This window comes from Bufo bufo, chromosome 5 (assembly GCF_905171765.1).
Source record: "Bufo bufo chromosome 5, aBufBuf1.1, whole genome shotgun sequence".
NCBI classification, from domain to species: Eukaryota; Metazoa; Chordata; class Amphibia; order Anura; family Bufonidae; genus Bufo; species Bufo bufo.
Genome location: NC_053393.1, coordinates 556558429 through 556581107, shown reverse-complemented (window position 1 = coordinate 556581107; position 22679 = coordinate 556558429). Strand labels below are relative to the sequence as shown.

General features: G+C 46.8%; 1 protein-coding gene across 1 annotated transcript; it reads left to right on the top strand.

Moving 5' to 3' along the window:
• The first annotated feature begins 1299 nt into the window (after positions 1–1299).
• On the top strand, positions 1300–22221 carry LOC121000841 (zinc finger protein OZF-like). Its single transcript, XM_040431554.1, has 4 exons — positions 1300–1481; positions 3301–3365; positions 19940–20191; positions 20360–22221. The coding sequence occupies exons 1-4, from the start codon at positions 1468–1470 to the stop codon at positions 21676–21678; spliced, it is 1650 nt and encodes a 549-aa protein (XP_040287488.1). The 5' UTR covers positions 1300–1467; the 3' UTR covers positions 21679–22221.
• The last annotated feature ends 458 nt before the right edge of the window (positions 22222–22679 follow it).

Sequence of the window (22679 nt, the reverse complement as noted above, 5' to 3'; positions counted from 1 at the left end):
ACCCAGCTATAGACCCAGATATCCCCCCCGCAGAACCTTACCCAGCTATAGACCCAGATATCCCCCCCGCAGAACCTTACCCAACTATAGACACAGATATCCCCCCCCCCCCGTAGAACCTTACCCAGCTATAGGCCCAGATATCCCCCCCACAGAACCTTACCCAGCTATAGACCAGATATCCCCCCCGCAGAACCTTACCCAGCTATAGACCCAGATATCCCCCCCGCAGAACCTTACCCAGCTATAGACCCAGATATCCCCCCACAGAACCTTACCCAGCTATAGACCAGATATCCCCCCCGCAGAACCTTACCCAGCTATAGACCAGATATCCCCCCCGCAGAACCTTACCCAGCTATAGACCAGATATCCCCCCCGCAGAACCTTACCCAGCTATAGTCCCAGATATCCCCCCGCAGAACCTTACCCAGCTATAAACCCGGAGAGCAGTCTGCAGAGCAACACTTAGTTATGTACCCAGAGAAAAAACTCACCTGCTACATTGAAAGTGCTGATAAAACTGCTGTATGCACCCCCCTCCTGCAAAGCATTACAGCAACCCCCACCCCCCCTTGCAGAGCATTACAGCAACCCCCACCCCCCTTGCAGAGCATTACAGCACCCCCACCCCCCTTGCAGAGCATTACAGCAACGCCCCTTGCATAGCATTACAGCAACCCCCCCCCCTTGCAGAGCATTACAGCAACCCCCCCCTTGCAGAGCATTACAGCAACTCCCCCCTTGCAGAGCATTACAGCAACTCCCCCCTTGCAGAGCATTACAGCAACTCCCCCCTTGCAGAGCATTACAGCAACTCCCCCCCTTGCAGAGCATTACAGCAACTCCCCCCTTTGCAGAGCATTACAGCAACTCCCCCCTTGCAGAGCATTACAGCAACTCCCCCCCTTGCAGAGCATTACAGCAACTCCCCCCCTTGCAGAGTATTACAGCAACTCCCCCCCTTGCAGAGCATTAGAGCAACTCCCCCCCTTGCAGAGCATTACAGCAACTCCCCCCCTTGCAGAGCATTAGAGCAACTCCCCCCCCCCTTGCAGAGCATTACAGCAACTCCCCCCCTTGCAGAGCATTACAGCAAACCACTTATAAGCCTCTGGAGAAATCAACTGTGCTTCTTGCAGACTCCAGACTGGCTCCCCCTTCTCAAGTCTGGGCATGACATCATCAGAGGTCCTTTAGCTGGCTAGGAAAAAGCATCTACCCCTCAGTGATGTGAGGAGAGGAGCAGGAGCCATGTCTGGGTGTACTAACATGGCCGCCGGAGGTGTAGGGGGCGGGGCTAGTGCTGACTGACCAGTGTGCCGGGCGGGGCCAGCCCTGTGACGTCACACCGCAAAGCATGCTGGGAGAGGAAAACTCCAGGAACCTGAGGGAAAGAGGAAGTTCTGCTGGAAACGTCCTGTAAAGAGGCTCTGATGTCCGGACAGCGGGAGGGAGAGCCCCGGCATGAGGAGGAGCAGGTACCGGGGAGCCGGGGGCCGCAGTCAGTAGTGCAGTGTGTGATGTCTGTCACAGCTGGTGCTTCAGTAGTGCAGTGTGTGATGTCTGTAACAGCTGATGCTTCAGTAGTGCAGTGTATGATGTCTGTCACAGCTGATGCTTCAGTAGTGCAGTGTATGATGTCTGTCACAGCTGGTGCTTCAGTAGTGCAGTGTGTGATGTCTGTAGCAGCTGGTGCTTCAGTAGTGCAGTGTGTGATGTCTGTGGCAGCTGATGCTTCAGTAGTGCAGTGTGTGATGTCTGTGGCAGCTGGTGCTTCAGTAGTGCAGTGTGTGATGTCTGTCACAGCTGGTGCTTCAGTAGTGCAGTGTGTGATGTCTGTGGCAGCTGATGCTTCAGTAGTGCAGTGTGTGATGTCTGTGGCAGCTGGTGCTTCAGTAGTGCAGTGTGTGATGTCTGTCACAGCTGATGCTTCAGTAGTGCAGTGTGTGATGTCTGTCACAGCTGGTGCTTCAGTAGTGCAGTGTATGATGTCTGTGACAGTTGGTGCTTCAGTAGTGCAGTGTGTGATGTCTGTCACAGCTGGTGCTTCAGTAGTGCAGTGTGTGATGTCTGTCACAGCTGATGCTTCAGTAGTGCAGTGTGTGATGTCTGTCACAGCTGGTGCTTCAGTAGTGCAGTGTATGATGTCTGTCACAGCTGGTGCTTCAGTAGTGCAGTGTATGATGTCTGTCACAGCTGATGCTTCAGTAGTGCAGTGTGTGATGTCTGTCACAGCTGATGCTTCAGTAGTGCAGTGTATGATGTCTGTCACAGCTGGGGCTTCAGTAGTGCAGTGTGTGATGTCTGTCACAGCTGATGCTTCAGTAGTGCAGTGTATGATGTCTGTGGCAGTTGATGCTTCAGTAGTGCAGTGTATTCTGTCTGTGGCAGCTGATGCTTCAGTAGTGCAGTGTATGATGTCTGTGGCAGCTGATGCTTCAGTAGTGCAGTGTATGATGTCTGTGGCAGCTGATGCTTCAGTAGTGCAGTGTATAATGTCTGTCACAGCTGGTGCTTCAGTAGTGCAGTGTATGATGTCTGTGGCAGCTGATGCTTCAGTAGTGCAGTGTATGATGTCTGTGGCAGCAGATGCTTCAGTAGTGCAGTGTATGATGTCTGTCACAGCTGGTGCTTCAGTAGTGCAGTGTATGATGTCTGTGGCAGCTGATGCTTCAGTAGTGCAGTGTATGATGTCTGTCACAGCTGGTGCTTCAGTAGTGCAGTGTATGATGTCTGTGGCAGCTGATGCTTCAGTAGTGCAGTGTATGATGTCTGGCAGCTGATGCTTCAGTAGTGCAGTGTGTGATGTCCGGACAGCGGGAGGAGGAGGACAGGACGGCTGTAGAAGGAGGTGATGATGGAGGAGGACAGGACGGCTGTAGAAGGAGGTGATGATGGAGGAGGACAGGACGGCTGTAGAAGGAGGTGATGATGGAGGAGGACAGGACGGCTGTAGAAGGAGGTGATGATGGAGGAGGACAGGACGGCTGTAGAAGGAGGTGATGGTGGAGGACAGGACGGCTGTAGAAGGAGGTGATGATGGAGGAGGACAGGACGGCTGTAGAAGGAGGTGATGGTGGAGGAGGATAGGACGGCTGTAGAAGGAGGTGATGATGGAGGAGGATAGGACGGCTGTAGAAGGAGGTGATGATTGAGGAGGACAGGATGGCTGTAGAAGGAGGTGATGATTGAGGAGGACCAGCCCCTCACATCTCCAGGTACCAGACAGGACTAAATACAAATGTCCTGGAATTCTCTGTCTGTAAAGTCTGAGTCCAGTCTCTGTGTCTCCTGCAGAGAGATCCAGTCAGAGGACAACACCAGAGAGATGTCCGCGTCCTCTCTTTCTACAGGACGGTCAGGTAATGGAGATGTCTCCTCTGTAGGAGGACGCCTTGTGCTCTTGTTTTATCCAGTACTATTCTAGGTTTATACTGGTGTAATGAGCTGGAGATGGCGGGATTACAGCCGACCACAGACGCTCCATGTTCTCTGCTTCTTCCTACAAGTCTCTGACTATGGAGACCACTGGTGGTATTAAGGAACCAATACGTTTATGTCCCTGAGAGGAACGAGTCCGGACGCATCTGGTAGAAGCCGATCTCCTCCATGGAAACCACCTGCAGCATGTCCGGCCAGTGGCGTGCCTCAGCCCTCGTCCACATTTCCGTTTTTCACTGATGTCCACATTTTCCATGGACTGCACACATACCCATTAATTTAAATATGTCTTTTCACATTTGTGCCCCTACACAGCAGTAATGCCTTCTCTGTGCCCCTCTCAGTAGTAATGCCCTCTCTGTGCCCCTCTCAGTAGTAATGCCCTCTCTGTGCCCCTCTCAGTAGTAATGCCCTCTCTGTGCCCCTGTCACGGTGGGGAGTGGGGAAAAACCCCCCACCGTACGGTGTCAAAGGGTAAAAGGGGATCAGCCTGGCCAAAAGGTGTAATAAGGGAGCAGGTCACCTCCTACAGCGTCCCTAATCCTCTCCCTGACTCCTCACCGTATGAGCGGACCCCGATGGTAGGACGGCTCATACTCTGGTTTCCTAGAGACTCTGAGTCGCCCTGGTAATCCCTCACCAAGGAGCCTGGAAGAGACGACCTGTTCATCCCAGTCATGGAGGAACAGGAGTCTCTATCTGAGGCCAGGCTGCAAGGAGAGGGGAACACATACAGCTATAGAGATGGCAGGTAAGTGAGACCAGTAACACACTTACCTGCCACAGACACACTGACAGGAACCCGTGCACTAGTGCTGCTGTCCACACCAACATTAAGGACACAGCACAAACCACAACCACACAGGAACCCAGGACCCCCATAGCTGCAATAAATGTGAGACAGGGGAAAGTCTAGCAAACATGCGGGACACCAAACACCACCAGCCATGTAACACAACACAAGACATACAACACGCCCTGAACATAACCCACACAAACCAACAGATAAGAAGGGAAAGAGACACCATAATGACAACAATAATCACAAGGGTGGCCCTCACTGGACAGATGGTAAAAGCCAGGAACAGTGAACCACCAGCACACACCAAGGCTGGAGAACCCCCAGCTACAGGCTTCCAGCAGAGGCTAAATAGCCCAAGCAGTCACACACACATAAACCCAGTGTTCACCAAACACTAGGAAAGGAGTTAACGCTTCCAACACCAGACAGAGGAAGGAAGCCACTTAAAGGGGAAGTGCACACACAAGCATACCAAACCACACGTTACCACCGGCAACAGAATGCGTGGCAACAATGTCACGGCAATCACTCAGAAGGCCGAGACACTGCCACCGCATGCTCTCACAGCGACACGTTGCCGCAGGCAACCGCAAGTGTGGCAACAGTGTCACAGCGCAAACCAAAGGCCGTGACAGCCTCCCTCAGAGTAGTAATGCCCTCTCTGTGCCTCTATACAGTAGTAATGACCTCTATGTGCCCCCTTTACAGTGGTAATGCCCTCTCTGTGCCCCCTAAGTGTAGTAATGCCCTTTCTGTGCCACATGAGTAGTAATGCCCTCTCTGTGCCTCTACACAGTAGTAATGCCCTCTATGTGTTCCCTTTACAGTAGTAATGCCCTCTCTGTGCCCCCCGCAGAGTAGTAATGCCCTCTCTGTGCCCCCACAGAGTACTAATGCCCTCTCTATGCCCACCGAACAGTGGTAGTGCCCCCCTGAGAGTAGTAATGCCCTCTCTGTGCCCCCCTGAGAGTAGTAATGCCCTCTGTGTGCCCCCCTGAGAGTAGTAATGCCCTCTGTGTGCCCCCCTGAGAGTAGTAATGCCCTCTCTGTGCCCCCCTGAGAGTAGTAATGCCCTCTCTGTGCCCCCCTGAGAGTAGTAATGCCCTCTCTGTGCCCCCCTGAGAGTAGTAATGCCCTCTCTGTGCCCCCCTGAGAGTAGTAATGCCCTCTCTGTGCCCCCCTGAGAGTAGTAATGCCCTCTCTGTGCCCCCCTGAGAGTAGTAATGCCCTCTCTGTGCCCCCCTGAGAGTAGTAATGCCCTCTCTGTGCCCCCCTGAGAGTAGTAATGCCCTCTCTGTGCCCCCCTGAGAGTAGTAATGCCCTCTCTGTGCCCCCCTGAGAGTAGTAATGCCCGCCCTCTCTGTGCCCCCCTGAGAGTAGTAATGCCCTCTCTGTGCCCCCCTGAGAGTAGTAATGCCCTCTCTGTGCCCCCCTGAGAGTAGTAATGCCCTCTCTGTGCCCCCCTGAGAGTAGTAATGCCCTCTCTGTGCCCCCCTGAGTAGTAATGCCCTCTCTGTGCCCCCCTGAGAGTAGTAATGCCCTCTCTGTGCCCCCCTGAGAGTAGTAATGCCCTCTCTGTGCCCCCCTGAGAGTAGTAATGCCCTCTCTGTGCCCCCCTGAGAGTAGTAATGCCCTCTCTGTGCCCCCCTGAGAGTAGTAATGCCCTCTCTGTGCCCCCCTGAGAGTAGTAATGCCCTCTCTGTGCCCCCCTGAGAGTAGTAATGCCCTCTCTGTGCCCCCCTGAGAGTAGTAATGCCCTCTCTGTGCCCCCCTGAGAGTAGTAATGCCCTCTCTGTGCCCCCCTGAGAGTAGTAATGCCCTCTCTGTGCCCCCCTGAGAGTAGTAATGCCCTCTCTGTGCTCCCTTAACAGTAGTAATGTCCTCTCTACTACTGTGAGGGGGGCACAGAGAGGACATTACTACCCTGCAAGGGGCACAGAGAGGGCATTACTACTGTGTTGGGGCACAGAGCGGGTATTACTACTGTTAAGGGAGCACAGAAAGGACATTACTACTGTGCAGGGGCACAGAGAGGGCATTACTACTCTCAGGGGGGCACAGAGAGGGCATTACTACTCTCAGGGGGGCACAGAGAGGGCATTACTACTCAGGGGGCACAGAGGGCATTACCACTGTTCGGTGGGCACAGAGAGGGCATTAGTACTCTGTGGAGTCACAGAGAGGGCATTACTACTCTGCGGGGGGAACAGAGAGGGCATTACTACTGTAAAGGGAACACATAGAGGGCATTACTACTCTCAGGGGGGCACAGAGAGGACATTACTACTGTGAGGGGGGCACAATGTCCTCTCTGTGCCCCCCTCACAGTAGTAATGTCCTCTCTGTGCCCCCCTCACAGTAGTAATGTCCTCTCTGTGCCCCCCTCACAGTAGTAATGTCCTCTCTGTGCCCCCCTCACAGTGGTAATGTCCTCTCTGTGCCCCACGAACAGTGGTAATGTCCTCTCTGTGCCCCCCTCACAGTGGTAATGTCCTCTCTGTGCCCCACGAACAGTAGTAATGTCCTCTCTGTGCCCACAAACAGTGGTAATGCCTTCTCCATTCCCTCCGCACAGTGGTAATGCCCTCTCTGTACCCTTCTGAGAGTAGTAATACCTTTTTTGTGCCCCCCTCAAAGTAGTAATGCCCTCTCTGTGCTCCCCTTAAGAGTGCTAATGCCCTCTTTGTGCCCCTGCAGAGTACTAATGCCCTCTCTGTGCCCACTGAACAGTGGTAATGTCCCCTCTGAGAGTTCCTGGAGGGGTTTGTAACATGGAGAAGATTTATCTGCACTAGATATATGGTCCAAACAATGGAAACCGCAGTCTGAAATCAGCCGGCGGTACGATCAGGAGCAATGTCAGATATTATATTCCTGAAAGACTGGCTGAAGCTTGGAACAAACCTCCAGCAGATGTGGTTGAAAAGCCTACAGTAAGTGACTGTAACCTGCCCGGGATAAGCGCAGGTCTATCCAAAGATAACGGGCGACTAGATGGACCAGGTGGTCTATTTTTCACTTCGCCCATGACAGCACCACGAGAGAGAGAGGATCTGCCCCCACAGACAGGAAACCTGCAGAATAAAAGGACGGACACTCTCCTCCCAATTCAGTGTGGTTTCCTGTCTCTGGGGAAGCCTGCAGTTTTTCTTTTTAGGTCCTTCCCTCTGGTGGTGCTCCCTAACATACCTGCGGTCCCTTAGTAAGTAAGGCGGCATCAGTTGGTGCGCCTGAGGGCGGGCAGAGGCAGAGCTCCGGAGGGGGTGATTGTGTGCTGGAGCTTGTAGTGCCTATTGGCATCGCTGATGCGCTAGAAGCACAGACGCCGAACCCCAGGGGGATGAAGAGTAGCTTCCGGCAGTGAGAATTTCGGGGAAAGCAGGGAGGCCACGTGATCGGCTCGCTGCGTTGGATGTGACATCATCTCAGGAGCGCCTATGAGTAGGGCGCGCTTTGAGCTACAGACTGGCGTCCTAAGCAGCGCTTTGGTTACCAGCAACAGGAAGCATGGAGAAGGACAAACTCACTGAGGAGTCTGCAGTCCCTCCAGTGTTGGTACCTCTGAGGGGGTGAGTGTTTTGGGGCATTATGTTATGCTTCCTTATGCTGATACAGTTGTATTAATGTAATTTCAGACAAAACCTAGGAAAGTGGTTACTAAGAGGAAGAATAAGGAATGTGCTCTGTGTAAAACTGGGTTGTCTTCGGATTGGGAAAAGAAAATGTGTCAGTCCTGGATTGATAGAACAGTGGCTGAAGAATCGCCATCTTTTTATAAATGTCTCCAGGCATTAGTCAGATCAGAAGTTAATTCTACTGTCATCCAAAAAAGTATTGGGGGAGAAAGATCCTAAAACGAGGCGCCATGAGTCTGTACAAGAACATTTATCATCTGAATCTGAGGAAGAGGAGATACACTTTTCATTATTTGGACATTCTGATGATTCATCTCTATCTTCCTCCTGAAGATGGTGAGATTAGTGGTAGACACTGTTTTCCCATAGAAGATACGGAAAAACTCCTGAAAGCTGTACGCTCGACTATGGGCATTGAGGAGACAAAAGAGCCCCGGTCTATACAGGACATTATGTTTGGTGGTCTAGAATCCAGACACCACAGCACTTTCCCAGTTCACAAGGATGTTTCTGCCTTAATTAAAGGAGAATGGAGAAAACAGGAAGGTTTACATCTCAAAAAATCTTAAGAGTAAATACCCCTTTAAAGAAGAAGATTCTGCTACATGGGATAAGGCTCCCAGGATAGTTGTAGCGATCTCTAAAGTTTCAAGGAAGACGGCTCTTCCCTTTTAATGATATGGGGATTTTGAAGGACCCATTAGATAGAAAAGCCGATACATTTTTAAAAGGGGCTTGGGAGGCATCCACTTCTTCCTTCAGACCAAGTATAGCCTCTACCTGTACGGCCCGGTCCCTTTATAGTCTCGCTCTCTGAATTAGAAAATCAGCTAAAGAACAGATGCCCCAGGGAAGAGATTTTAGCATCCCTGCCAACAAAAAGCGGCTGACCTCCTGGCAGATGCCTCTGCTGATTCTGTCAGATTGGAGGCCAAATCTGACGCCTTGTCAAATTCGGCACAAAGAGCGCTTTGGTTAAACAATTGGGGTGGAGATCTCCCATCTGAAAACAAACTATGTGGTGTCCCCTGTGAAGGGGAATACCTGTTCGGGTCAACTCTGGACGACTTATTAGATAAGATTGCGGATAAAAAGAGAAAATTTCCGGGGTTCCAGAGCTCTTTCCCCTCTAATAATAGGTTTAACCGTTCCTTTCGCCTCTTCAAAAGTAATCAGGAATCAGATAAAAAGTCCAGGAAGGACAGGTTCCAGAACCAAAGGAGAGGTAGAAGTTATTTCTTCAATCAGTCCTTTGGAGTTAAAAATAAACAGGATCAACAAAGATGCCAGAAGTCAGGTGGGGGCAGATTAAAAAATTTCTCTGCAGCCTGGTCCCAGATTTTGTCAAGTTAGTGAATTCTAGACTCCATTCTCAATAGGTTAAAATTAAAATTCCATCTGGCCCCTCCAGTAAGATTCTTAATTACAAAAGATTACAAGTCTCAGCTCTAGTAAATTCGGCCATGAAAAGCGAGGTTCTAAAATTAGTAGAAAAATCTATTTAAGTCCTGGTAGCAGAGGAGGAAAAAGGCGAGGTATTTTATTCCCCCCGTTTTTAGTAAAAAAAAAAAAAGGCTGGTTCATTCAGAACTGTAATAAACCTAAAGAGATTTAATCATTTTCTTCAGATCAAAAAGTTCAAAATGGAAACTATAAAGTCGGTCATAAAGCTTCTTTCTCCTCGCTGCTTCATGGCAGTACTCGATCTCAAGGACGCATACTATCACGTTCCAATTTTTGCAGGGCATCAGAAATTCCTAAGAGTCGCAGTCAGAATAGGGGTTCAGTTACAGCATTTTTAGATTCAGTTCTTTGGCCTATCCATGGCTCCAAGAGTGTTTACGAAAATAATCGCAGAGATGGCGGCTCATATAAGGGAGAGGGATATTCTTTTCATACCATACCTGGATGATTTTCTGATTGTAGGAAAAACAGAAAATACCTGTAAAAAAGCAGTAGCTGCGGTATCAGAGATCCTGAACAGATTAGGATGGATTTTAAATCAAGAAAAATCAAGACCGCATCCCACCAGAAGACAGTCTTTTCTGGGATTGATTTTAGATTCTTCTTGCCAGAGCTGTTTTTTGCCAGAAGTAAAAGTAATTCTCATCCACAAAAAACTAGGCGCCTGATCAGAAATCTGGTGACCTCAATAAGGAAAGGGATGTCTATCCTTGGATCCCTCACATCTTGTATTCCAGCGGTAAGATGGGCACAACTCCACTCAAGGGCGCTCCAGTGGGAAATCCTGTCTCTTTGGGAGGAAAACAGCTCCCTAGATATAAAAATAAGGATATCAGATCAGACTCTCCAAAGCTTGACATGGCTGGAGAGGGAAAATCAAATTCAGGGTGTTCCGTGGAAGCTGGAAGATCTGATTTGTCTGATTACGAACGCAAGTCCCTGGGGGTGGGGAGCTCACATTCAGGAGATCTCCCTTCAAGGTTGTTGGGAAAGTATCCAAGAAAGAGGCTCCATCAACCTGAAGGAGCTGATGGCCGTGAGCCTAGCGATGAATTCTGCTCTTCCAAGAATAAGAGGAAAAAATCGAAGAATTATGATGGACAAGATGGTAGTCTCGTACCTAAACAAACAGGGGGGCACAAGGTGCAGAACTCTAATGCAGGAAGCCCACAGTATCCTCTTACTAGCAGAAAAAGAATGTGCGTCGATCTCAGCTGTACATATGAGGGGCGTGGAAAACAGACAGGCGCACTTTCTCAGTCGTCACCCTCTCTCTCAGGGCGAGTCTCTAGACCTATCCATTTTCAAGAAGATAACAGCCCTCTGGGGACAGCTGGACATAGATCTGTCTGATGCCTTGATGCAGAAATAGAAATTTCCCCTGACCCTACGCCTTTCCTCCTCTTCCTTTGATTCCTTGTGTGTTATGGAAAATCAGGGAAGAAGGGGCGAGGGTTATCCTCATTGCTCCATTCTAGCCAAGAAGGTCTTGGTTCACGTGGCTCCTGATCATGTCAATCTGGGATCCATGGGTCCTTCCAGAGATCCGGGGTCTGTTGAGCCAAGGTTCAGTATTCCATCCAGACATAAAAAATCTCCACTTAACTGCCTGGAACTTGAAAGGTACATGCTAGGGAGGAAGGGATTTTCCGATGCCTTGATTTTGACTCTTCTTAAGAGTAGGAAGAAAGTAACAGTAGCCATCTACGAGTGTGGCAGAAATTTTTAGTTTTTGCACATATCCAGATTAATGACATCCCATCTTCTGCTCCCATTTATCTAATATTGGAGTTCCTTCAGAAGGGTCTAGATCTGGGACTAGCAGGAAATACCTTAAAAGTGCATGTCTCAGCTCTGTCGGCCCTGTTTAATCAGGACATTGCAGGATGCCCATGGGTATCTAGATTCTTTAGAGCAGTGGACAGATCCACCCCGATAGCTTCAGTTAGACCTCCCCTTTGGGATTTAGATGTAGTTTTAAAGGCTTTAACTCGTCCTCCATTTGAACCTATAGAGTCCAGCTCCATAAAATGTCTCACCTTGAAGTTATGTCTCCTAATAGCTTTAACATCTGCTCGCAGGATTAATGAGATTCAGGCCAATTCCATCAATCCTCCTTATACCACAATTTTAGAGGACAAGGTTGTGATACGTCCAGATCCGGCTTTTCTTCCAAAAGTTGTTTCCAAATTTTATAGATATTAAGAGAATATTCTTCCTACCCTGTTTAAAAACCCTGGGTCAGAAGAAGAGAAATCCTTTCACTGCCTAGACGTCAGAAGGGCTTTGATTAACTATCTTTCTCGCACTAAAGATTGGCGCAAATCTTCTTCACTCTTTATTCTTTTTCAAGGAGTTAATAAGGGTGTTGCAGCCTCTAAAAGTTATATTGCTAGGTGGATTGTTTCAGCTATTTCCTTGTCTTGCCTGTCTTCTGGATTATCTCCTCCAGCGGGTCTCAAGGCACACTCTACCAGGGAAGTGGCTACCTCCTGGGCGGAAAGACCCTCGGTTCCCATAGAGAATATTTGCAGAGATGCCACCTGGTCTTCTCCTTCAACCTTTTTTAAGCACTATCGGCTTGATTTAAACTCCTCTCCTTCGGGGTCATCCTTTGGGGAAAAGGTGCTTCTTTCTACTCTCCCACCCTGAAATTTCCTCTGGTAATTCTCTCGTGGTGCTGTCATGGGCGAAGGGAAAAATTATGATTACTTACAGGTAATTAGATTTTCCAGAGCCCATGACAGCACCCTTATATTCCCTCCCTTTGGTTCTTTATGGTTATCTTATGTTCACACGGGTGTAGCAAAAAAAAAAGAAAGATAATCTTATTAAACTGAATTTATTATTGACTTTCTAACATTATGTTGGTGGCCTTCCTCCGATGCTTGGATATCACACTGAGGAGGAGAGTGTCCGCCCTTTTATTCTGCAGGTTTCCTGCCTGTGGGGGCGAATCCTCTCTGTCTCTTGTGGTGCTGTCATGCGCTCTGGATAATCAAATTAACGGTAAGTAATCATCATTTTCTGCCGTCAATCTTCTGTGTTTCTATTTTCGGTTGTCATGATAATTAGGCCCCCTGCACAGGGCTGTATCCATTGTGCGGTGTACAAACTGTGAAACTACAAAATACGGATGTAGCCCATGTGCCATCCGCCATTTTATGTGATCGCATGAACTATAATGAGTCCACGTTTTGCAGACCAGTAAAGGACATGTTCCCACTGTTTTGGGAATGAAAATACGGATGCTGCAAAGTGCACAGGTCGGCCACACACAGACCTGACTCATATTTCCCAGATCTGCAGTTTGCAGACTGTAAAACTCATATGGTTGTGTAAATGAGGCCATAAAAGGGTTGAAAAGTATAACTGTGCAATGAAAAGGTTTTATGGCGTTTAACCCCTTTCCGACTAGCGCTGTAAAAGTACGGAGCTGCGGGAAGTGACTTCCCGACCAGTGCCATAGTACTCACTACATAAAGTGACACATCATATTTGCAAAAAATGGCCTGGGCAGGAAGGTGAAAACTGGCATAGAAAGGGTTAAATACAGTGTACATGCTGTAATAATATTGTTTGCATTATTTTGTACTTTACACTTTCCTTCTGGTAGCGCCCCCTGCTGTTTATCCTGTGGCTAAAATTCTGGTCCTGCATTTTGGGATGGACACATGCTCAGTATCTTCCCTGCTCCCTTCCTCCTGTCAGTGCCGGTGCAGTCATCTCATGGAGAAGTGGTGCAGACTCCTTTAATTCATCCCTACTTGTATATTCATGGAGGTATATAGCTATATCTCTCTAGACAGTGGGGCTAGAGGGGAGGGGGGCATCTATTATGGGACTCGCTGGGGCTGTGTGTGAGGAAGAGGAAATCGGGAGAAGGGCCTAAAAAGAGCTGGCTGCAGCGCACTTCTGGGAGATGCAGGTTCTTGATAGTCACATGGGACAAGCTCCTGCCTCCCTTGGTAAAATAAAGAGACCAGAGCTGCAGAGGAGGGAGTAAAGAAGCGAACTAGGATGAAACTTACACTGGAGAGCAGCACTTTTTGCATAGTTGTACTTCAAATATTGCCATGCTTTACTCCCAGTTTTTCATTTTCCATGCAGTTTTTTTTAGACAATGCACTGATTTTTACAGTATTTAACATAATTTATAACAGGATAAAGAATGTTAATGCTACAGAGACAGATGTGAGGGGTGATGATCAGTGTAAGGAGGAGATTCCTACAGATAAACGCCCAGGTGAGTAGTGACCACTAAATGAAGCAGAGATGAGTCTGTAACTGTAACAACCCTGAATTGGACTTCCCCAATAGCAGGCGCCTTCCCAGGTACCGTATTTTTCGCCGTATAAGACGCACCCAATTTTAAAGGAGGAAAATCTAGAAAAAAAAGATTCTGAACCAAATACTGCAGTAAAATATTTTATATCAACTGTATAAAGTTAACAGCAGTTTAAGAACAATTTTATGTCAACCATGTAACATATTAAGAACTATCTTTACTCTCATTAACAGTCAGAAAAGTCAGTAAACAGTGAAAGTAACAAAAATAAGGCTGTAATGTTTTTATTCGAACCCCAAGAATTCCTCTTCTTCGCTGCTATCAGAAATGTGGAAGGACAGATCCAGGCAGTCATTGTCATCACTTTCTTCCTCACTGATGTCAAATAAGACGTCGTCTTCTATTCCATCCAAGGCATTACTAATGCCACACTTCTTGAAGGATTTTATAACAATGTCCTCCTTCACGGAGTCCCATGACCTTTTAACCCATTCACACACTTGTGTGATAGTGGGCCTCTTCATCCGCCCAGTAGGCGTCAGATCATGGTTCCCAGCTGACATCCAGGTGTTCCACTCCTCTCGCATCAGAACTTTGAACGGTTTGTTAATGGAAACGTCCAGAGGTTGCAGCTGGCTGGTAAGACCACCAGGAATCACAGCTATTTGGGTCTTAACTTCCTTAAAGTTCTTTTTAATAGTTTCTGTAATGTGCGCTCTGAACTGGTCAAGCACCAACAAGGAAGATTTCTTCATAAGCCCGCCAGGACGTTTGCACCACACTTTGTCAATCCACAGCCTCATGCCATTTTCGTCCATCCACCCTTTATCATGAACGTGCACGACGACTCCCCGTGGAATTTCTTTTGGTAATGTTTTCCTTTTAAAGATCAACATCGGAGGCAGTTTGGTACCATCTGCACAGCAGGACAGCACAACTGTTTAGTGGGTTTTCTCATGCCCTGAGGTTTTTATGGTTATGGTTTTGGCTCCTTTGTTATCTACGGTTCTGTTAGATGGCACATCAAACGTTAGCGGGACTTCATCCATGTTCCCAATCTGGCTAATTTCAAAGTTATTCTTCTTCCCCGCATCAATAACAAACTTATGAAAAGACAGAATCTTTGATTCATATTCCTTTGGCATTTTTTGTGCAATCCTGGTTTTGGTGCGCATAGAAAGGCCAGATCTCTTCATAAATCTAAAGCACCACGATGGGGATCCGGTGAAATCCTGAATGCCTTTCTCCACAGCAATGCGTTTGGCCTCATAGATTATCATTTTTGTTGAGGCAGAAAGTCCATTTTGCCGGTGACGGGTGATCCACTCCTTCACTTCTACCTCTAACTCTGGCCACTTTGTAGTTGGTGTGCTTGCTTTTTTCCAACTTTTGGAGCTGATCCTCCTGTTTCCTCCACTCTCTTATCATTTTCTCAGTTGGAGGTGGCCCGAAGTGTCTCTCCGCTGCTCTGTTTCCATGCTCCTTAGCAAATTTGATTACTTCCAGCTTGAAAGCAACTTTATATGCCAGTCTCTTCTGCTTAGACATCTTGAAAAGGATAACGGTACCGTAATTTTCTACAAGAAATCCAGAAATTACCAATATGTTCTTCATTTCCCCTCCCCCCTTATATTTCATCTGGTGCTTTCTTATCCAGCCATATTTCATCTGGTGCTCTCTAACCCCCCATATTTCATCTGGTGCTCTCTAACCCCCCATATTTCATCTGGTGGTCTCCTACCCCCCCATATTTCATCTGGTGCTCTCTAACCCCCCATATTGCATCTGGTGGTCTCATACCCCCTCATATGCCATCTACAGTAGTTTGAGTGAATGCTGCTGGAGAGAATGTTGTGGGATAGTCTGCAGCCTTGGTTTACAGACTGTTACACTGACCATGCAGGAGTCATGGGAACAGCTATTCATCACACTGACAACATATGGGGAGACTTTATCATCATATGGGGGCACAGGAACAGCCATACTGCAACTTTTTTAATCAGTAAAATCAGCCCATACTTGGCTTTAAATGTTCATTATGCTCTAAGCTCTGTGTGTGGGCGTGTATGCACATTTTACATTTCATTTACCCTGTAGTTGGTCCGCCTGAACACTTTCTCTCCATACACCATACACGCTGCCTGGCAACAGTATGATGTAGGGAGGGGGGGGTGTCTTCTCCCCGTGATTCGGGGGCGGAGCTTGTGGAGCCATTCTTCTGCCCATCAATCATGGGCATCCAATAGAGTAGTAGGCGAAGTGGGGGCGGAGCAGGAGCAGCAGTATGAGGTAGGGAGGGCAGTGTCTTCTCCCCGGGATTCGGGGGCGGAGCTTTGGCAGATCAATCAATCACGGGCATCAAATCAAGGAGGAGCAGGGCGGAGCAGAGCACGGACAGCACACAGTAAATCTTGGCCGGAGGAGGCGGAACTTATGGAACAGGAGGGGCAGACGTGCAGACATTTCAGGGCAGCGGGAGATATGCCCAGTGCCCGGGAGATATGCCCAGAAGCGGATTGTGCCCACACTGCCCAGCAAGGAGTGAGACTGCCCGGGGAGACATGAGGAGGCACAGCCCGCACTGATGGAGGGAAAGGTAAGCAGCTCAGCAGAGCGTTGACATGGTGCCCGGGCAGCACGTGGTTAGACTGTCGGGAGGGGGGGACAAGGCGCGCTTTAGGAGGAAGAGGGAAGCCCGAACACACACAGCCTGGCCGTGCAGGGAGGGTCAGAGAAGTCTCCACAGCCCGCAGTACATGCCACAAATCCAGCCTGCAGCACACACAGCATAAAAAGAGGACTGCGAGCAAGCACCACACAAAGTTAGGGGCAGTTTTAATGCAGGTAAAATGTGTATTCGCCGTATAAGACGCACCAACTTTTTCCCCCCAGTTTTGGGGAAGAAAAAGTGCGTCTTATACGGCGAAAAATACGGTACTTGGTGTCCCCCAGTACTCGGATACCCCCAGGACTTGCAGTAGGACCAAACTGTGTAATACAGTCCTGATCAAAAGTTTTAAGACAACTTGAAAAATGGGAAAAAATCATATTTTACATTGTTGGATCTTAACAAGGTTCCAAGTAGAGCTTCAACATGCAACAAGAAGAAATGAGAGTGAGACAAAACATTTTTTGAGCATTCAATAATTGAAAATAATGATTAAACTGAAACAGGCTGTTTTTCAGCTGATCCAAATTTTAGAACCACATGCCTTTAAAAGGCCAAATCTGTGCAAAGATGTGGATTCATTGTCATTTTCTGTCAGGTAGTCACACGTTGTGATGGCAAAGGCAAAAAAAACTCTCCCTTTTTGAACGTGGTCGGGTTGTTGAACTGCATAAGTAGGGTCTCGAGGAACAAAGTCAAGTGGAAGACCCAAAAAAATGTCATCAGCACTGAGCCGGAGGATCCATTTGGCTGTCCGTCAAGATACTGGACAATCCTCGACCCAAATTAAGGCCCTTACTGATGCTGACTGCAGCCCCATAACCATCAGACGGCATCTGAGACTGAAGGGCTTCAAAAACAAAAAACTTCTTCAAAGACCTCGTCTCCTTGAACGCCACAGAACTGCTCGTTTGGACTTTGCAAGAGAGCACCAAACATGGGACAAGAAAGTTTTATTATCTGATGAGAAAAAATGTAACCTTGATGGTCCTGATGGTTTCCAACATTACTGGCATGACAAGCAGATCCCACTTGAGATGTTTTCTACGCCCCACAGTGGAGGGGGCGCCATAATGGTCTGGGGTGCTTTTTCCTTCAGTGGAACAATGGAGCTTCAGGAAGTGCAGGGGCGTCAAACGGCCGCTGCCTATGTCCAGATGTTGCAGAGAGCATTCCTCATGACTGAGGGCTCTCGTCTGTGTGGTAGCGACTGGGTTTTTCAACAGGAGAACGCTACAGTACACAATGCCCGCAGGACAAGGGACGTCTTCCAGGAGAATAACATCCCTCTTTTGGCCCATCCTGCATGTTCCCCTGATCTAAATCCAATTCCGAACCTTTGGGGATGGATGGCAAGGGAAGTTTACAAAAATGGACAACAGTTCCAGACAGTAGATGGCCTTCGTGCGGCCGTCTTCACCATTTGGAGAAATGTTCCCACTCACCTCATGGAAACGCTTGCATCAAGCATGCCGAAACGAATTTTGGGAGTAATAAACAATAACGGCGGAGCTACTAATTACTGAGTTCATGTTTTAGGGGGGTTTAGTTTTTTTTTTGAGGTGTGTTTCTAAACTTTTGATCAGCTAAAAAACAGCCTGTTTCAGTTTATTCATTGTTTTCATTAAATTGAATGCTCAAATTTTTTTTGTCTCACTCCCATTTCTTCTTGTTGCATGTTCAAGCTCTACTTGGAACCTTGTTAAGATCCAGCCATGCTAAATATGATTCTTTTTGCCATTTTTCAAGTGGTCTTAAACTTTTGATCAGGACTGTACAAAGCGCATATCACAGCACTAGCAGGTAAGAAGAAAGCCAGAAGATAGGAACCCATCAGTAGATGACTGGACCAGGATGGGGATGGTAATCAGACGATGAGAAGTAAAAATGGAAACACATCAGTAGTTCCTATATATAATGTACTCAGATAAAGATACAAAATATGATAGATGCAGAATAATTAAGCAGGCAGCATGCAGAAATAAGGAAGTCGCTTAGCTTCAGGACGCTGTTGAGACTCCTACGACATGCGCCACTGCCCAAGACTGGTATTTAATAAGCAGTGATTGTAGCAGAATCCAGCAGACATCTGTAATACAGCACCACATACCTCTTACATCCAGTGAGGTCTTCTCTGATGTAGATGTTCTTTCCTCATCTTCTCTATTCACCCCAGACTGCCATGATGATTTCTTTCAGCATCTCTCATCTCTGCAGAGTTTCACAAACGGAAATCTTTGTTTCTTACTTTTCCGTCATCCTCCCACCTTCTCAATATCCCATCCTGCCACCCCCAATACTGTGCCCGTTGTGCTCCCCAATATTGTACTGTAGAAACAGATATTGCCCCTTCAAACATTATTGGCACACGGTTCCCTAAAAAATAACTGCACTCAGCAAATAGTGTCCCTGACACTAATAGTGTAAACATAATGTTCCCCAAAAATAATTGCACCGAGATGGATGCCCCCCCATAATAATACTTCTACCCAAAGTCCCACTAATAGTAATAAATCTCTGCCAGAATGCACTCAGTGCCCCCAATAGTAATAATGTCAGCATTGTGCCCATACTAATCATGTTCCTCTAGTCCCCCAGTAGTAGTAATCCCCCTTATAATGTGTGCCAGTACAAAGATCTCCCCTTCTGTGTTACAGTACAAAAATACCCCCTTACAATATGTGCCAGTACAAAATATACACCTTTTAGTGCCCGTAGCAGAACCTTTGTCCCCCTAGTGCCCCACCCACTAAATAATGTGTGCTAGTGGAAAAATGCCCTTTTCAAGCGCCCCCAGTTATAATAATGTGCACCCGACATGGCCCAACAGCCTGCTGCAAAGAAAAAGAAATCAAATACTTACCTCCATGTGTCTATCAGGATACAATGCAGGGCAAAGGGCTCTTCTGGTCTGTGCCCTGAGCTGCACTGGCCTCTGATGGGCTTCAGGCCTAGTGTCTGTAGCTTTGCAGAGGGGATGGCGGAGCAGGGAGGCATCCTACAGTTTAATATGCAGAGATAAAACCTTCCACAATGGAAGCGCTCATTGCCCAGGTCCCTGCCACCAACCCCCAATTGACCCTACCCGGAACCGCCTCAGACAATCACCTCACATTGCTTATATGGCACTGCGACCCTGTAAACACCCTATTAGCATATTAAATAATTTCTGAAAAAGAAGAGAGAGGTTGTTTCACTCAGTGTGATCAACTCTAAGAGGCAGTATATCTGGGTTAGCAGGGTTGATTCTGCCGACACATGCTTTTTAATGCTGAATTTTTTATTTTAAGGGAAGAGAACATTCTAATAGGGAATGGTAATCCAGCCTTACGCTGGCTCCATAGCCATAGCCTCCTCATATATCACCGCACTGTTCCTCTCCACTGCCCTGTACGACAGTGCATGTAGCTGTCAGGGACACGGGCACCACCTAATAGCACTGACTCGCAGGTCCCTTTATGATTCTCCACTTGGCATTCGAGCCTGTTGGTCTGAGGTCTACTGTCTTTGTCAATTTATCATAGAATTTTGCTTCATGTTTTGCAATTTGTATCAGAATTTTTATGTTATTGATCTTTTATATCATTTTAAAGATTATATTATTTAAGAATTATTTTTAAAAGTTTTGTTCTTGACAGACGACTGTACCGGGAGCACAGAGGAACACCTGATACCTACATATTATGATGCAGATGATTCGGTTGTCGCACCAGATACATATGCAAAACGTGCCATTATCCCAGTTGTATTCTCAGACCTTCAAATCAAAAATCTGCCACCTGATCCTTTAAAAAAGACTGTTATGCAGAATGCAAACCACAGAAGTGGTGCTGGATCCCAAAGAGCTCAGAAAGGGAAGAAGTCTTATTCATGTTCAGAATGTGGCAAATGTTTTACTGTGAAATCAAGTCTTGAGAGCCATCAGAAAATTCACACAGGGGAGAAGCCGTATTTATGTTCAGAATGTGGCAAATGTTTTACTCGGAAAGCACATCTTGAGAGGCATCAGAAAATTCACACAGGGGAGAAGCCGTATTCATGTTCAGAATGTGGCAAAGGTTTTACTGTGAAATCAAATCTTGAGAGGCATCAGATAGTTCACACAGGGGAGAAGCCGTATTCATGTTCAGAATGTGGCAAATGTTTTACTCAGAAATCAAATCTTGAGAGCCATCAAAGACAGCACACAGGGGAGAAGCCATATTCATGTTTAGAATGTGGCAAATGTTTTACTCTAAAATCACAGCTTGATATCCATCAAAGACATCACACAGGGGAGAAGCTGTATTCATGTTCAGAATGTGGCAAATGTTTTCCTCAAAAATCACATCTTGATATCCATCAAAGACATCACACAGGGGAGAAGCCGTATTCATGTTCAGAATGTGGCAAATGTTTTACTCGAAAATCACATCTTGATATCCATCAAAGACATCACACAGGGGAGAAGCCATATTCATGTTCAGAATGTGGCAAATGTTTTACTCAGAAATCAAATCTTGAGAGCCATCAAAGACATCACACAGGGGAGAAGCCGTATTCATGTTCAGAATGTGGCAAATGTTTTACTCTGAAATCACATCTTGATATCCATCAATTACATCACACAGGGGTGAAGCCGTATTCATGTTCAGAATGTGGCAAATGTTTTTCTCAGAAATCAAGTCTTAAGAGCCATCAAAGACATCACACAGGGGAGAAGCCGTATTCATGTTCAGATTGTGGCAAATGTTTTACTCTGAAATCACAGCTTGATATCCATCAAAGACATCACACAGGGGAGAAGCCGTATTCATGTTCAGAATGTGGCAAATGTTTTCCTCGAAAATCACATCTTGATATTCATCAAAGACATCACACAGGGGAGAAGCCATATTCATGTTCAGAATGTGGCAAATGTTTTTCTCAGAAATCAAGTCTTAAGAGCCATCAAAGACATCACACAGGGGAGAAGCCGTATTCATGTTCAGAATGTGGCAAATGTTTTACTCTGAAATCAAGTCTTGATATCCATCGATTACATCACACAGGGGAGAAGCCGTATTCATGTTCAGAATGTGGCAAATGTTTTACTCTGAAATCACATCTTAATATCCACCAAAGACATCACACAGGGGAGAAGCCATATTCATGTTCAGAATGTGGTAAACGTTTTGCTGATAAATCAATTCTTCATAACCATCAGAGAATTCACACAGGGGAGAAGTCATTTTCATGTCCAGAATGTGGAAAATGTTTTGCTAGGAAAAATCATCTTGCTGAGCATTTAAAAATTCACACAGGGGAGAGGTCATTTTCCTGTCCAGAATGTGGAAAATGGTTTACTCGGAAAGCAAATCTTGTTAATCATCTGAAATCTCACACAGAGGAGAAGTGATATTAATGGCCAGAACGTGTTTTACTAAAGAATGTAAATTTGAGAATCATTAGGGAAGTCACACAGGGGTGCAGCCATGTTTATGTTCAGAATGTGGAAACTGTTTTATTCAGAAATAAGCCCTTGTTCAATATCAGAGAATTCAAACAGGGGAGAAGAAGTTCTAACCCCTTCCCAACATCCTCCATACATGTATGGCGGATGTCGGGAATATAAAGATGGTGCCCACTGAAGAGTTAAGTGCCATAGGCGAAGCATGCGTGCGGTTTCACACAGCAGCGTTGACATGATTGGAGATAGCTCTGATCGCTGACATTCCATCAGATGCTATAGCCAACTGCAACCACAGCATCTGAGCAATCATTTACTGGGAGCGAGCGAGGTGTTACAGCTTGAAGAGCATATGAATTAGAACCATAGATAACTTCATAAAACCAAATATAACAATAGCCACATGATGTATAGTGAATAAAAGATATAACAGAGAAGGGATTGTAGTTCAAGGCCTTTACCATAGCTACCATAAACAAACCATTAGAGAGATTGCTTACATAATAATGGAGTATTTTCTGTTCTTACCTCGTGATAGTGATAGAGATGTGAATATAATTTTTGTATAACTAGATGATTTTCTTATGTATTTACTTTAAGCTGCTTCTTTCTTATCTTAAAGGGGTATTCTTATCTTGCTTATTCAGCCTTCCCTGCAGTCAGCTAGCTGTCCACTTCCTGGTTTTCTGCAGATAAGGCTGGGCGGGCTTAGGCAGCTAGAGTGAAGGCCGGCCACACCTCCTTATCACACTGAGCACTGAGTTCTTATGTGCTCGTTTATGTGAAAAGTATGACTCATCAGTCTGGCAGCCTGCAGTGTCTGAGTCCCCTCCCCCTGCTGTGGAATCCTCAGAGAGCTGTGATAAGTGAGCTCAGTGTACAGTAACATGTGGCTCTTCTGCACAGTTTTATACACAATCTCAGTCTGATCTTTTACAAACCAATTCTGT

Coding starts and splice junctions, on each gene's coding strand:
- LOC121000841 (XM_040431554.1), top strand. Junction 3,366..19,939: donor TCTTTCTACAGGACGGTCAG/GTAATGGAGATG, acceptor TGTTCTTGACAG/ACGACTGTACCGGGAGCACA. Junction 20,192..20,359: donor ATGTTCAGAATGTGGCAAAT/GTTTTACTGTGA, acceptor AATGTGGCAAAG/GTTTTACTGTGAAATCAAAT.